The following is a 15,835-nucleotide window of genomic DNA, read 5'->3' as shown; positions in this document are numbered from 1 at the left end:
AGATAATTTTGTATCTAACTGTATAAAAGCAAGGATGGATCTATGAATAGGAGATGTTGTGCGAGTACCTACAGGACCCAAATTATCAATAGGCTGTCCAAGCACGTTGAAAATTCGGCCGAGAGTCACTCCACCGACTAGAACACTTAGAGGAGCTCTCGTGTTAACCACTTCCATCCCTCTCATTAGACCATATGTAGCACTCATAGCTAGTGTTAACACAAAATTTTGTATCTAATTTTGGAGAAGACCCTCTTCGAGACACTTAAACCATTACATGAAAAACTAAGTTTCTTTCAATATTTTTCAACGAAATTATAAGGAACGTTAAACCAAACTTAAACACTTTCATTTTCAACAATTTTCGAGTCATTTTCCATAGATGTACCATTGGTACTTTTGTCAGTTAAGATCATAATTATGTTTTAATGGTGATTTGGTTGAATTTTCAAACTTGAAGGGTCAAGTTTGAAGTACTTTCATTTTTGTCCCTTCATTTAAAAAAAATTAGGTAGCATGTGATATTTTTTTATTTTTTTATTTCTTCCCCTCCTTCCTTTTCCCCGTGGACCTTAAAATAAGATGAGTGGTATACAGAGCAGATAGCACAGGTGTAATGAGAATCAAATAACGCACACTTTTTGTGTGTATTTTAATATGAATTGATCTTTCCCCAACTCGAGGAAGGCGTTTGTTCTTGATAGTGATTTCATTTTAAATTGAATGACACAACTGATTCTACACTTAGACAAAACAAAGTGGGTTGGAGCTTTCATTATATTAAGGTGGTGGCTGTGCCCAATTTCACATCACTTTTTAGATCTTTCATCTTCTTTTTTAAATCAACTTATGTATATATATATATATAAGATTCAGTGTTGAGTATTACCATGAGCTCACCTCATGTTGTATGCTGCCAATTTTGATTTGTATGTTAATATTATATATGATATGATCCAAAAGCTACGCATACCATATTCTATGTTTGCTTTAGATCTTCCGAACTATTTGAGAATAAAGGGAGAATGGCACCACCTCTATCTTTTTTCTTATACTTTCTACTCTTGAAGTGGACAGAGAATCTATTTCCATTTTTGCATATCTCTTTATTAAAATATTATGATACCCAACATTTGCAGCCCTTTGGCTCTTCATATTTGACAACTTTTAACCTTAGTTCTCCCTTAGTTAATAACATTTTTTTTAATAGGGTGGCGATAGATGATTTTTGTGATATTCCACCTTCGTTGGGGAAGAGAACAAAACACTCTTTAGGTGCGGAAACTTTTCTCGCGCATTTTAAAGCTTTGAGGGAAAGTCCAAAGATGACAATATCTACTAGCGGTGGGCTTGAGCGGTTACAGTTTTCATCCATATCTTGATGCTACAAACCAGAAGGAAGAACAAAATACAACCGAACAAAACTAACACAAAATGGTAGAAGGTTTTGAGACTAGGTTTCACTCTCTATGGCATTTGTTTCAGATTTGCTTCCATTCTTGACCGACTATTACGTAAAAATATTTAAAAATTATAGTGAATATAGAACTCAGAAAGTAATCTATTTGTAGATTTATAATCATATCCGTGGTGGATGCTAGGATACTATGCTCTAAAATCTAAGCAAAGGCATAACATGGTTTTTGTTCTAAAGACCTCAGCCTTAAGCCATGAGTTCTTTAAGTTCACAAGGTTTTCAGTCTAGTGCCTAGCTCCAGCTAAAGATAAGACAATAGAAGGCAAAAAATACGATAAAATCATACAACACCATAGTTAAAATCCAAAATCCAAAATGAGAACATTATATAAAATAGGTGTTATTCAAGTTATTTAGGAACGAGGAATAGAAGTAAAATACAAAATGAGTACAAATGACAACCCACGAAATACAAATTAAACTGATGCATTGAGTCCACACTCCTCTGTGATAGTGCAACTTTCAAGCACTCTCCCACCTTGAATGATACTTGCGATCACCAAAGAAAAAAAAAACAAAAGAGAAGGGGTGAGTATAGAATACTCAATAACAAACCTACTTATAGGCTCTCATCGCATCCTTAACTTAGTAGGTATCCACGAACTTTTCACTGAGCTTTAGGAAGTTCAGGCCTAATTACTACTACTATCGGAGCATCTTAGGTGCTTTCGAGATTCAAGCTTCTTTGACCTGAATCTTGGGTTTGTACGGGTTCTACAACATTTATGTTTTTTTCTTAGAGTAGATTGTTTTGCCTACCCCATGAGAGGTAGGTGTCCTAAGTTAAGGCGCTACCTCATAAAGATATGACGAGACAATATGGCATGTCCTAATCTAAACATCATTTGTAACGACCCTAAATTTTCACATATCCAAAGTTACCATAAAGTCTCATGCTCATCTTAAAAGTGGAATATAACTCTAAAAATGCTCATAATAAAAGGCGGAAAATTTAAAACTTCACAATACATTAAACCACTAGAAAACACTCCCAGACTTGCGTGTTTAAATAAATGAAATGCAAACACCCTATCCTAACCCAGCTAGGAATTTTAAATATGCAATTATCCTATGCATGCGCCACAATCTCTGATCACGATGTTGCCATCAACTGTACATGGGTGCCTTGCCTTTACTTGAAAAACGATATGACACACGGCTTGAGTATTTCGAAGACATACGAAATACTCAGTAAGTGGCCCCACTACAGGGGTCATGCTAATGCAAACACATATAATCATGAATTAGGGATCTATCTCTAATATCATAAGGGTCGCCTCTAGTCTTGGACAAATTGGATGTGTAGTACTTCCCTACACACGACTCACACGTGCGAGTGTGAATCCCCAAGGCGCTCGCGCTCCCCCTGGACTCTCTAGTCAAGCTAATCTGTAGCAACGTCTGGAGGTCAACGGAACCCCATAGTGTCATGCATCTCATGAACACCCTCATCTGTGCGCATTCGCATGCATTATCATACGATGCACCTCTACACTCATCATCTCTAGGGGAAGTAGCCCTATGCTTATGAACACACAATATGCATGAGGTCCCTCTAAATCCATTTATACGTCTCTTCTAACACAACCCTCTAGTCTCATCTTTTTGTTACACTGTATAACACGTGCTCGTGGATATTTACATTAATATCATCTTCATACTCTTAGGGTTGTGTCCGATGTCGATCTAACGACGTGATGCAATATGACATACAACATCTTAAAGCATGCTCAACATGGAAAACATCATCATGTTAATAACATCGCCATGCATATATCATACTCATCATAAAACCAATTAAGTGCATCATGTACAACATGTACGTCATGCATCAAAACATAAATAACGTACATATAACATGCATCATAGCACAACGTCATACTCATACATCATCATAACTCATACAATATTTAGTCTATCCTATAGTAAGACCACTTACTTGGTTGTACTTGGCCCAAGTACTCCCTAATTAGCTAAATGTAAGCTCCCGCTCCTTGAGAGTTGCTTCCTACGTTGCCAGGGTTTGTTTCCTATCACACCGTTCGCCACCTTCTATTAGTATTTCACAATTAAATTACCAATAACTCACTAAATGTGAAAAACAGCTCCAAAATGGCCTCGATTACCTTAACCAAGGCCGAAAACGAATCCGAGAGGGTCTAAACAGTAGAAACTGGCCTGAAATAGGTGAGTCGAGCCGAAACAGCTGCTGGGAGCTGCTAGAGCGTCGTCGGAGGGAGGCCGAGTTGTTTGCATCGAGTCAAGTCGAGGGACCGTCTGTGCCGCTGTATGCCACGAGGCAGAAGCAGAACGCACCACGTCGTGCGGTGGCGTTGGGTCGAGGCACGGGTCACACTCTAGTTTGGGTCGCGGCTGAGAAGGCTACTGGGCCGAAATTATCATTGGGCCTTGGTTTCCTGGACTGGGCCGCAAGTGTTTAGGTTGCAGGTTGGTTCGGTTGGACCGTGGGTTTGGTCTTGGATTGGTTCAGCTGAAATGTGGGCTTCTAGGTTGGATTAAGGTTTGGGCTGCTATAGTTGGGCTAGGCCGAAGGCAAAGGCCAAGGGGAAAGGAGTTGGGCTGTCTCTCGGGTTTTGGGTTCGGGTTGACCCGAATCCGATGGATCTCGTCTTCCTTACCCGACTTCGGTCGATTTTCTGACGCATTTTCTCTCTCCTTCCCGTGGCAGTTTCGTTGCCGATTTCGGTTCACTTTCTTCCTTTTCCTCTCTATTTGTCGTCCCTCTTTCCTTCCTTGAAGTTTTGTGGCCTAACAATTCCTAAAATCACAGATCTAAGAACGTTTAGGAAAATCCAATTTTTCGAACTCGATTACCGATGACGACATGTATAAAAAGGCACAAAATGTACCTTGAGTTATTGTGCTGTCGGTGTTGATTTTCGAGTGCTTTGAGACTCGTCGAGAAAAGTTGGAAACTCGTCGGCGTTTACTCCAAATCTCTCTCTCTCTCTCTCTCTCTCTCTCTCTCTCTCTCTCTCTCTCTCTCTCTCTCTCTCTCTCTCTCTCTCTCTCTCTCTCTCTCTCTCTCTCTCTCTCTCTCTCTCTCTCTCTCTCTCTCTCTCTCTCTCTCTCTCTCTCTCTCTCTCTCTCTCTCTCTCTCTCTCTCTCTCTCTCTCTCTCTCTCTCTCTCTCTCTCTCTCTCTCTCTCTCTCTCTCTCTCTCTCTCTCTCTCTCTCTCTCTCTCTCTCTCTCTCTCTCTCTCTCTCTCTCTCTCTCTCTCTCTCTCTCTCTCTCTCTCTCTCTCTCTCTCTCTCTCTCTCTCTCTCTCTCTCTCTCTCTCTCTCTCTCTCTCTCTCTCTCTCTCTCTCTCTCTCTCTCTCTCTCTCTCTCTCTCTCTCTCTCTCTCTCTCTCTCTCTCTCTCTCTCTCTCTCTCTCTCTCTCTCTCTCTCTCTCTCTCTCTCTCTCTCTCTCTCTCTCTCTCTCTCTCTCTCTCTCTCTCTCTCTCTCTCTCTCTCTCTCTCTCTCTCTCTCTCTCTCTCTCTCTCTCTCTCTCTCTCTCTCTCTCTCTCTCTCTCTCTCTCTCTCTCTCTCTCTCTCTCTCTCTCTCTCTCTCTCTCTCTCTCTCTCTCTCTCTCTCTCTCTCTCTCTCTCTCTCTCTCTCTCTCTCTCTCTCTCTCTCTCTCTCTCTCTCTCTCTCTCTCTCTCTCTCTCTCTCTCTCTCTCTCTCTCTCTCTCTCTCTCTCTCTCTCTCTCTCTCTCTCTCTCTCTCTCTCTCTCTCTCTCTCTCTCTCTCTCTCTCTCTCTCTCTCTCTCTCTCTCTCTCTCTCTCTCTCTCTCTCTCTCTCTCTCTCTCTCTCTCTCTCTCTCTCTCTCTCTCTCTCTCTCTCTCTCTCTCTCTCTCTCTCTCTCTCTCTCTCTCTCTCTCTCTCTCTCTCTCTCTCTCTCTCTCTCTCTCTCTCTCTCTCTCTCTCTCTCTCTCTCTCTCTCTCTCTCTCTCTCTCTCTCTCTCTCTCTCTCTCTCTCTCTCTCTCTCTCTCTCTCTCTCTCTCTCTCTCTCTCTCTCTCTCTCTCTCGATGGTCAGCGATCGACGGTCGTTGGAAAACTCGATGGTCAGCGATCGACGGTCGTTGTGGGCTAAAGACTAAGTTTTTTTTCGTGAGATCCGTGAAACTCGACGGTCGTTGGAAAACTCGATGGTCAGCGATCGACGGTCGTTGTGGGCTAAAGACTAAGTTTTTTTTCTTTTTCTTTTTTCTCGAGTCGTTACATATACCCCTAAATTAGAATTTTCTTCCTCGAAAGTCTCAAGTTCTTGTACTAACTCGGGTTATTTTTCTCTTATTTCGTCCTCACGCTCCCACGTGGCTTCCTCGCTATGGTGATTCCGCCACAACACCTTAATGAATGTGATGTTCTATTGTGTAAGGCTTTTACTTCTCTAGCCAAGATTTTTACTAGTTTTTCCTCGTAACGTAGATCTTCATTGAGATGGAGAGGTTCGTAGTCTGTTACGTGGATAGGGTCCGTAATGTACTTCCTCAGCATCGACACGTGAAATACATCGTGCACTCCTGAGAGGGCGGGAGGTAGGGCTAATTAATAAGCTACTGGACCAATTTGCTCTAGAATCTTGAATGGTCCGATGAATTTAGGCTTAACTTGCCCTAGCATCTGAACCTCAAGACACCTTTCTTAAGTGCCACCTTGAGGAATACTAGGTCCCCTATCTCTTACTCTAAGCTTCTATGCCTTACATCGGCGTAGCATTTCTGTCTACTTTGAGCGGTGCGCATCCTCGCTCGAATTTTCTGGTCTGGACAACCTCATTTGTGACACGAACCAGCTTGGGTCCTACTAACTCTCTCTTGCCTACTTCATCCCAACATAGTGGAGACCTACACCGTTTCCTATATAGGGCCTCAAATAGTGTCATTCCAATAGTGGCTTGGAAGCAGTTATTATACGAGAATTCCATAGGTGAAGTTTTGAATCCCAACTTCCCTTAAAATCTAGTATAGAAGCGCATAACATGTCTTCTAGAATTTGGTTTGAGCGCTCCGTTTGTCCAGCTGTTTGTGCCAGAATGCTGACGTAAAGCGTGGATCCCCACTAGCTGTTTGTGCCAGAATGCTGACGTAAAGCGTGGATCCCCACTAGCTGTTTGTGCCAGAATGCTGACGTAAAGCGTGGATCCCCACTATAGGCACTGGGACTCTATGATCGCACCCAACATGGAAATAAAAAGGGGTGCAACACAAAGACTTCACACGTGGTCACCCAACTTAGTACTACTCTCTCCCAAACACGCTTAACTGCATAGTTTTAATGGGATTAGGTGCATTAGTGCTGGTATGACCATACCCAACATAGAATGCGTGCAAACTAGATTTAAAGCATGCGCGCGACATGATCCGGGCAACAGTGCACGCACGCACGTGCTCATAACGGCCGGCTAAGTTTCACGTCTCGGAATGCCTCAGGGAAGGTTAAGAGTTTGGATTTTGAAACTATATAGAGTCATGAATGTTACCTTTGTAAAGGAGATTTGAAAAAATTTAGTAAAAAGAGTACTTTTTCTTTTATTTAGTCCGGGCTAAATTCTTTGCAATTTTAAGTAATTTAAATTTCATGTTTGGAATCATTTAAGCTTGACATGATCGATTTACTTGTGGAGTGATTCGAGTTTCAATCGAATGTTCTTGCCTTCAGATACTTGATCAACATGGTAATCCAAAATTTATTTTCCCTTAGAGCGATTCTTTATCATAGGCTAAGTGTTCTTACCTTTTTTTTTTTAGCCCAGAGCTAAAGTTTTTTTGAAATTTTATGTATTTTAGGTTGCACGTAAAATACAACTAGGTTTCTTTGCAATTCTATAGTCAAGAGCTAAAGTTTTTATGCAGTAGGTAAAATCATAGCTAGGTTTCTTTGTAATTCTATAGTTAAGAGCTAAAGTTTTTTTTTTACAATTTTATGTAAAGGTAAAATCATAGCTAGATTTCTTTGCAATTCTATAGCCAAGAGCTAAAGTTTTTTTAGAATCATAATTTTACTAGTATAGTAATTCAAATCTTGTCTTAAGATATTCAATCATCAACGAGTCTAGATCTTACTTTTGTAAAATTTGTGATTCCTTATCAATTATAAAAGTTAAACATGTAAATTAATACAACTATTAGTTTATAATTTTTATTAATACTCCAAGGTAAAAATTGCCCACTAAAAAAAATCTTTTTTTTTTTTTTTTTTTTATCTAGTTTCTTTACTATATTTTCCCATGATTTTAAGCAATAGAAATATTATCTAAGTTAGGTTTTTCTTTCATTAGCAAAAGAAACCAAATTTAAATTTATTCCAAAATTTGAAATTCAACTACCTCCATTAAATATAATTGAATATTACCTGAAACAATAATTTTAACGGCCACATTCAGTAATGGGCAGACCCACATCGCCGACCCGAGAAACTGGATCTCAAACACGAAGCTGTGCGTCCATGGCGGACTACGGAAATCAAACGCCGAATCAGATTAAAAATCAGTATGATCAACTCAACAACCGCCGCTCAATACCTAAGGAATCAGCTCTCGAAGCCTTGCACACCATAATCCATCTACATTTCGAGAAAGCCCTAGAAAAGAAGCGCTCAATCGATCTCCAAAAGAAGGAGCTCCACAACCAATTCCAGCTCTTCTTCATCTTCTTAGCTCTCACTTTCCTCACTCAATCGCAATCTCAGTCGCAATCTCGGCTACAGTGCCGGCATTGCTGGATCCCGATCGCTCTCCTAACCCTAGCGCATTTGGCCTTCTACGTATCCATAGCTCACACTCTGCGATGCATCAAAGGATTCAAGTACCAAAGGCGATGCCACAAGCTGACTCTGGGATTGGCGACGGAGAAGCTTAGGGAGATGAAGATGAGTAGCAGCGACGGAGACATGGAGGAAGAGAAGTTGGAGATTCCGCACCAGGAGCCTCCTGAGATTTACTTTGGTAAGTTCAGGAGGAATTGGGCGCTGTATTTTGGGTTCTTGGTGTTCATCTATGGATGTATGGTGGCTTCCTCTGTTTCTCTTCTCTGTTTCTGATGATGATTTGATCTGAATTCTGTTATTATACCTCCAATCTAACTCAACTGAGGCTTCCAAATCTCTTTGGATGATACTAAATTTTAGGTATGTAATCGTCATGACTTGAACCCATTACCAATAAACCCCCTTTATTCTTTACATTAACATCGGCTCTTGGGAGGTCATTAATTCTCCGACCAACCATTTGATCTTTCTAACATTCAACAAATTCTTCATCCTGTTAATGAACAATTTAGAATAAAGCTAAAGATGTAAACACAAAAGTTGGAGTATCCTCAACGAATGCAATGGATCAGTGCTCTATAGGTGACAAGGAAGAAAGGAATTACCTTCTTACTACAAAAATGCATCCATTATTCCTTCCACTCCTCTTTCCATCAAACTAAGAGGGAGCGGATTTTGAATCAAATTATAGAGACTATATTTAACTCTCTCTACATAAATTATATTTCAAAAACCTTAAATCCTTTCAAATTGTTACAAGTTAGAACACACCTGCAGCAGCTTAACCTGGAGAGAGTGCGCAGCACAAGGATTTGTATGCATTAACACACAGTTTGAATTTCTCTTCAGCCATTGCCTGAAACCACGCAACCCAAACTACGGTCAATGAAATGGGTAACTCATTAGCTTTGTTCAGACTGAAAATATTATTCCAAACTCACCTTGGAAGATCTCTGATGCTTGTCAGGATGCCATTTTAAAGCAGACAAGCGGAACCTGCAAGAGGATGGGGATGACTGTAAGATGAACAAATAATAAGTGGGGTCGAGTCAAGTGGAAAGACTAATCAACTTACGCTGCTTTAACTTCTTCAATCTTTAAAGGACCTGTCTTTGGTAACCCCAGAATAGTTCTATCTGAACGTGATCCTACATCAGCGGTCTCCTCATCAGACTCACAATCACTTGAATTCTCCCATTCAGTACCTCTTTGGTTCTTCCAGTTAGGAGGAGACTCTGTCCACTCAAAACCAGATGCTGAATTTTGAAAGGAATCCTTACATGCGCCGAAGGACCATGTATATGATCTATTGCCAAATCTGGTGTGAAAGATCGTCTCCGAATCATTGTCGAAGTCATTAACGGAACTCTCTCTTCTAAACTTACCTGAAGAAAAATACAAAGTGTTCAAAATCACACATCGTGAAATTTATCAAAAGGAAATAACATATATAATGAAAACGAAATAGCAGTAGACAATGCGAACTGACGTTTTGATCTCTTGTGCTGGGATTTCCCAAAATTTCGCGTAGATGACTTTGCTCGTCCTTTCTTATCACAGCTGCCCGGTTGATCGAATGACTCATCAGAAGACCAGCAATCACGAAGACTCCATTTTGATTCCTTGTTCTATTGAATAAGGTATGAACCAAATAAAAATATATAGTCATGGGCCAATGTGTTTTGTTTTTCCTTATATTTAAAAGTTATGTACATAACAAGAATATAAGAGTTCCACTCATTGCATCATGCTCATAGTCCACCCCTACTAATCTTTAGGAAGGCTCTGTCTAACCCAAGGCTAACTCTCAGAGAGGACAAGAATGTTAAGTTATTATGGTTTCAACCAAAGAACTTAAATGTGGGATCTTGGAAGGTATTTTCAAACATCCAACTCCCGACCTCCTACCCAGGGAAGAACTCATTCAACCCCTGCGTCAAATAGATGGCATCCAACACATTCTATGGCATCAGCTCTATTCATTTGATTATTATGCATTGAAAGAAAGAAGTGATCAATTCGATTCCTCTAATGTACTATCTTCCCAAGATGCTGTAGTAAACGTTAATTCTGAATACAAACCTGGTGAGCCCTGCACGACCTACTGCTACCTCACGAAACATCATGTTCATAATAATCATCCAACTTAAATTCTAATTTTTGCAAGTGTACATCAGAATGAATACCTGAAAGGTAGATCCACTGTTGTAGAGAAGGTCCTTTAGAGCCTTTTTTGTATCGGCACGCCTTTGGCGGGTCACATATCTTACATAATTCTGGTATCATCATTTTCAACATTAGAATCATTAAAATAAATAATAAATGACTAATTTGAGTATCATTCAATAAATGTAAGCCAATAACATCTAATGCAATTATGCAATGGGATAGACATGCAAGATATTCAAAATGCTGAACCAATCAAAAGAAGAAACTCCATCTGGCTCAATGACATCAATCTTGCATTTATAATCTAAGAACAACAAAGAAAAAATAGTCACCTAATAGATCAACATACCTTTGACGGCTCCTTTCCTTTCACACCTTCATCCTGCCAAAGTATAGAAAAGGACTTTCTTTTTAAAGCAGTTATAAGTTCAGAAAGTATTATGCATTCAGTGGGGAAAATGATCACAGATAAAGTAGATTTATTTCATTTCTTATGATCAAAATGTAAATGAAAGCCTTGCTAGGCTGTAGACTGATGATCCTCTTCTTGGTTCTCTTGAATGATTATGTTTAATTTTACCAGAACATAGCTCAACTAAAAATTCCATTTTAAATTACGACTGAACAATGGACTAGCATCTTATTAAGCAAAAAGTAAAAGAAAAAAAAAAAAGCAATTCACATGACACGACACAGCCAGAGAAATACCCAACACACATAGAGTGACGTTTTTTTTTTAATATCCCTGAATGTCTGAGCTAACTCGCATATAGGATTCATCGAGTGATACTTCATGCTTTTTATGTCTTGGGCCTAAAAATACATCCCAAATAGAAATGTTTACGCTTCTTAATGAACTGTACCAATTAACTCAATATCACAACTCGTTTGACAACCAATTGAGTTTTAATTTTTGGTTTTCGAAAATTGTGTATATGAGTTTCATCTTTCAAAAGAAAACATTTGAATTCTTAGCCAAACTCCAAAAACAATTTTTTTTAGTTTTCAAAACATGGGTCTGGTTCTTTGGAACATATATAAAATTTAGATAGCAAAGCAAGGAAAACCATAGTTGAAAATAGTATTTATAGGCTGGTTATATACCTTATGCCAAGGAGAGTAAAGGAGATCATAGATTAAAAACAATCATATTTATAATTTGTCTCCAGCTCTAATGGTAGATCATTATATCTTGCATTGAAACAATAAAAATAAACTATCCTGTGATAATATCTATGTCCTACACTTATCAAATGAATTCCTGATACAAAGATGCTAACAAGATCAATTGCGAATAAACTCACCACCCAAAATTCCAACATCAGCATTTCAGCGACAAGATTAAACTATCACAATTCTATTGATATGCTCACACATGAACTCTTTAGCTTGCAAAAAGCAACGCACATAGCTAACAGGTTCATCCACAGAGTTTCAAGCCCAACTATAAGTAGGCAATCAAATTCATCCGGGATAATGTAAACTAATAGCTTTGCTTCTATATATAGTTTTGTAAATTTAGGTCCTAATATCATTAACTATCTCTCAACAACTGTTGCTTGTCATGTAGGAATGCTGTCGGATAAAGCCAGAATAGCTTTTCTGCAACTCAATCAACTGCAAATAACCTTAAACTCTTTGCAAGTCAAGAAGCATTCAGAGAAGACAACAATTACCAACATTCAATGTTCATAAACAAAATGATATGAACAAACAGGAAAATGATGAAAATAGGACAATTCAAACAGAAAATAGAAACAAAAACCAGAACAAAAAGAAAAATCAAACTCACAAATTTCCATTTACTCTTCCACTTATCGCAAGAGGCAGGCGTGGAGTGGAAAGAGGCGACATGAGTAGCGGCCAAAGTTGACCTAATGAACGAATTTTTAAGAATTAGGGAGGTTCGAAATCTGGGAATTAGCATTGGTAATTGAAAAGGTGAAGCAAAAGGGAAGTGTATCGGCGATTAAGGAAGGGAAGTTGAAGTTGTCTAATGTTAAATATAAAGTGGAATTGAATGTTTGAGAAACGATTGGCAGCGGATTTGGCTCTGCGGAGCAGACGCCTTTCCTCGTTCTGCCCTTGGTTATCCTCTGCAAATTCCTTGCTCCAAAGCTTCGCTAAATATGGAAGAAGGCACTCATGGGCCAAATTTCTACCAATCTCGCTGCGCCCTTGGGCCTCTCCCCCGGTACCAATATTTGGGCCAACACCCTAACACTATGAATAACTTGAGCAATGAATAAAACTTGGAATATCTATTCGTTGAACATGAAAATTATAATATGTAACATTGCTTCAAATTAATTGCAACGTGTAATGCGTTGTGCCCGATAAAATCATGCTTAGGGAGTATGTATATGAGCCCGCCTAGTAGGCCCATGTGCGCGTATATGGGTCGTGTGTGGAGAAGTACTCTACATCCAACCCTCCCCGAATCTAAAAATAGCCTAAGGTTGCATAATGTTTATAAAATATAAGTTTCACCGATGTTTTGTATGTGATTGCATATCTAACCCCAACAATCAAGTAACTTAATGAGTATTTCATAAAATACTCAAGCCACATGCTACCTTATTTTTTCAGGAGAAATATTATAGAAGTCAGAATAGAATAAGATATAATAGGGTAGTTGAATTGTTTTGAATTTAAAGTAGTAGTTGTTAGGTATTTTTTTTTAGTTTGATTTGTATTTAAAACTATATTGTATTGAATTTCACGTTTTGAACCGATTTTGTAAGTCCATGGCCTTGTTTTATAGATGTTTATTATGAATTTCTATATAAATGACTTAAGCATGCATGAGTTGTCATCACTAATTAGTTTTTAAAAACTTCAGGAGGTTACAGAAAACATATGTTGAAGAGAACAAATATGTTACGTTTGAAAACTTGCATAACTAAATAATCAATCTTGCTTCCAATTTCACTTTCCACGTGACATTTTTTCATCAATCCGTGGAATTCTACCTACTTTCAATCACTTGGTAAGTGACAAGTCAACCCTAATGCTCAACCCAGCCATCCAAGCTTTTGTTAAGGCAAAAACCCTTGAATCAAAGTAATTAAGGCTCCCTATACAAAATTCAAATTAAGAAAGAGATAAGGCTAGAATTAGATTACCAATAAAGGATAGAGATAGGGCTAGAATTAGATTACCGCTCGAAGATCTAAAAGCCAGATTTGGAAACCTTGTTCTAAATTGAGTGACTTCATAATCGAACTTGATCAACGCTTGATTGAATGACTCGGATGCAATTCTACCACAAGAATTGATTGAAAGTGACAAATATGATGCTCGAATTTCGAAGGGAAACGTCTTAATTTGAGATCTAAATTACATCTATCCACTAATCTTATTTTTACATTATTTATAGTCTCCCTACAAAAAAAAACTATTTGTGGGTATTTATAGTCTCCCTACAAAAAAAAACTATTTGTGGGTATTTATAGTCTCCCAACAAAAACAAATGTTTGTTGGCGTAATTTAATCTCGATCCCCTTTAATCTCCACAAAGACGAAGTAAAATTGATCATTTGATCCTTACAAACTTTATGCAATTAAAAATAAATTTTCTACACATCAACACTTTATTCTTGACATTTTTTAATCTTCTCGATATTTTTGAATCTCTTGAAATTAGATCGTGTAATAGGTCCGTTTGGAACAAGTTCATTATTTTGACTAAGAAAAATTAAAAGAACCCTTAAAATAGGTTGCCTATTTCTCAGTCCAACAACCAAACAACCTTATATAAATGGGTCTGAAGTGTTAAAAATGATATTTAGTTTTGAATTATATATTACGTGTATATCATATTTTATCTTTTTATCACAGGCAAATATCTCCAATTTACCATAGGTATAATATTTGACAAGATACCAATAATATTTGACATTTATTATACACAAATATCTTATCTATATATTGGTCTTCCCATTTACTTTCTAATTTATTTGATGATTATAAATAGAAAATTTCATCATGGTTTAAGTGGGGTGATTTTAGCAAGTATTCTCCGGTCTGAGAGCCCTTTCCCATGATCCTTTGTTTTCAATGGCTTCTGAATCTTCTACTCATCTTCTTCTCCACCACCACTGATAAGATAAGGAACCAATACAAGAGGAGTAAGATTCGGATTACCTTGTTGATCGAATATCTCAAGACAAGAACATTGTTTGAGATTCGAATCACTCCACAAGCAAGATCGATCATGTATACCTTGAATGATTCTTGTTGATCAAATATCTCAAGGCAAGAACACTTGCTTGAGATTCGAATCACTTCATAAGCAAGATTGATCAGGTCGAGCTTGAATGATTCTACATGCAACCTAAATTACATAGAATTGCAAAGAAACTTAGCCATTGGCTAAAGAAGAGCACAAATGCTTTTTATATTTTCCAAGTCTCCTACAAATACAATATACATGGCTTTATATAGTTTTAAAATGAAACTACTAAAGGCATTTCAATAGTTGTTACATTCATACTTAATGTCCATAATTAACCATGATGTAATTGTAATCTAAAGTAAATAAAAACTCTTAAAATACATTAATTAAATACAATAACTCTAAATTGTAATCCACCCAAAATTTATCACATGAAACTTTATTCTTCTTAATGTGACATGAATTGAAATATCTTTTGATAATTTCAACAATATTTTCTTCACATTTTCATTGAAGCATATTGTATGATTGATGTCCTTTGGTTCATATCAACCACTGTTGAAGTTGGAAGGGTAGTTTCCATGGCTGCCGCAGGCAGAACTGATTGATTACTTTTCGGCTCCACTCTTTTGGCTTCCAAATCATCATTGCAGGCTCACCCTTCACCATACTTTGTACATACAACCTCACTTTCTTCAACACAATCGGTCTCCCCTTGAACTAGAAATCTCTTAATCCTCAACTCGACAACTAAAACTTCCCTTCCATCTTCCACTTCTTGCTGACTCTTTGGAGTAAGTCCCGAGTGTCACATTGGCCTCTTCGTCAACCAAGTCGCCGCTGGCCTCCTCACCAAAATTGGCACCTTCACCCACCTGCTATGGCGTGGTTGCAGCAACAATCTTTTGTGTGTTTGGCACTGTGATGTTATGCGATTCTCCTTTGATTTGCAACCTATTTCTCGGTCACCAACCAAACAATCTTATATAAAAAATAAGTTAAAATAATAATAATATAAAAAAATTAACTTTGCACTTTGCCCAAAAAAAATAAAAAATAAAAAATGATAATATCAATTTTAAAAATGATTAATACTTTGTTTCTAAGGTACTCTTCAAATTTAAAAGTGTTAAAAAATAACTTTTAAAATTTAATTAATATCCCTTAAGTTTTTTTAAAAAAATTAAAACATTTTTTTTTTTTTTTTTTTTTTTTTTTTTTTTTTTTTTTTTT

The 15,835-nt window shown here is 37.8% G+C and overlaps 2 protein-coding genes and 1 pseudogene across 2 annotated transcripts; 1 reads left to right on the top strand and 2 right to left on the bottom strand.

The window, feature by feature from the left end:
* Window positions 1-6,684: 6,684 nt before the first annotated feature.
* Window positions 6,685-6,803, bottom strand: LOC111500024 (annotated as a pseudogene).
* Window positions 6,804-7,796: 993 nt separating this feature from the next.
* LOC111499820 lies at window positions 7,797-8,689 on the top strand. The gene has a single exon (XM_023151510.1). The coding sequence runs from the start codon at window positions 7,876-7,878 to the stop codon at window positions 8,527-8,529; it is 654 nt and encodes a 217-aa protein (XP_023007278.1). The 5' UTR covers window positions 7,797-7,875; the 3' UTR covers window positions 8,530-8,689.
* Window positions 8,690-8,809: 120 nt separating this feature from the next.
* LOC111499819 lies at window positions 8,810-12,526 on the bottom strand. The gene is made up of 7 exons (XM_023151509.1): window positions 12,218-12,526; window positions 10,775-10,807; window positions 10,443-10,532; window positions 9,746-9,884; window positions 9,332-9,641; window positions 9,198-9,252; window positions 8,810-9,112 (listed from the first exon to the last, which is right to left on the bottom strand). The coding sequence occupies exons 1-7, from the start codon at window positions 12,350-12,352 to the stop codon at window positions 9,038-9,040; spliced, it is 837 nt and encodes a 278-aa protein (XP_023007277.1). The 5' UTR covers window positions 12,353-12,526; the 3' UTR covers window positions 8,810-9,037.
* Window positions 12,527-15,835: the final 3,309 nt, after the last annotated feature.

The sequence above is a fragment of the Cucurbita maxima genome, unplaced genomic scaffold (assembly GCF_002738345.1).
Source record: "Cucurbita maxima cultivar Rimu unplaced genomic scaffold, Cmax_1.0 Cma_Scf00027, whole genome shotgun sequence".
NCBI classification, from domain to species: domain Eukaryota; kingdom Viridiplantae; phylum Streptophyta; class Magnoliopsida; order Cucurbitales; family Cucurbitaceae; genus Cucurbita; species Cucurbita maxima.
The sequence above is the reverse complement of the archived record's forward strand: the minus strand, read 5'-3'. Positions and strand labels throughout refer to the sequence as shown.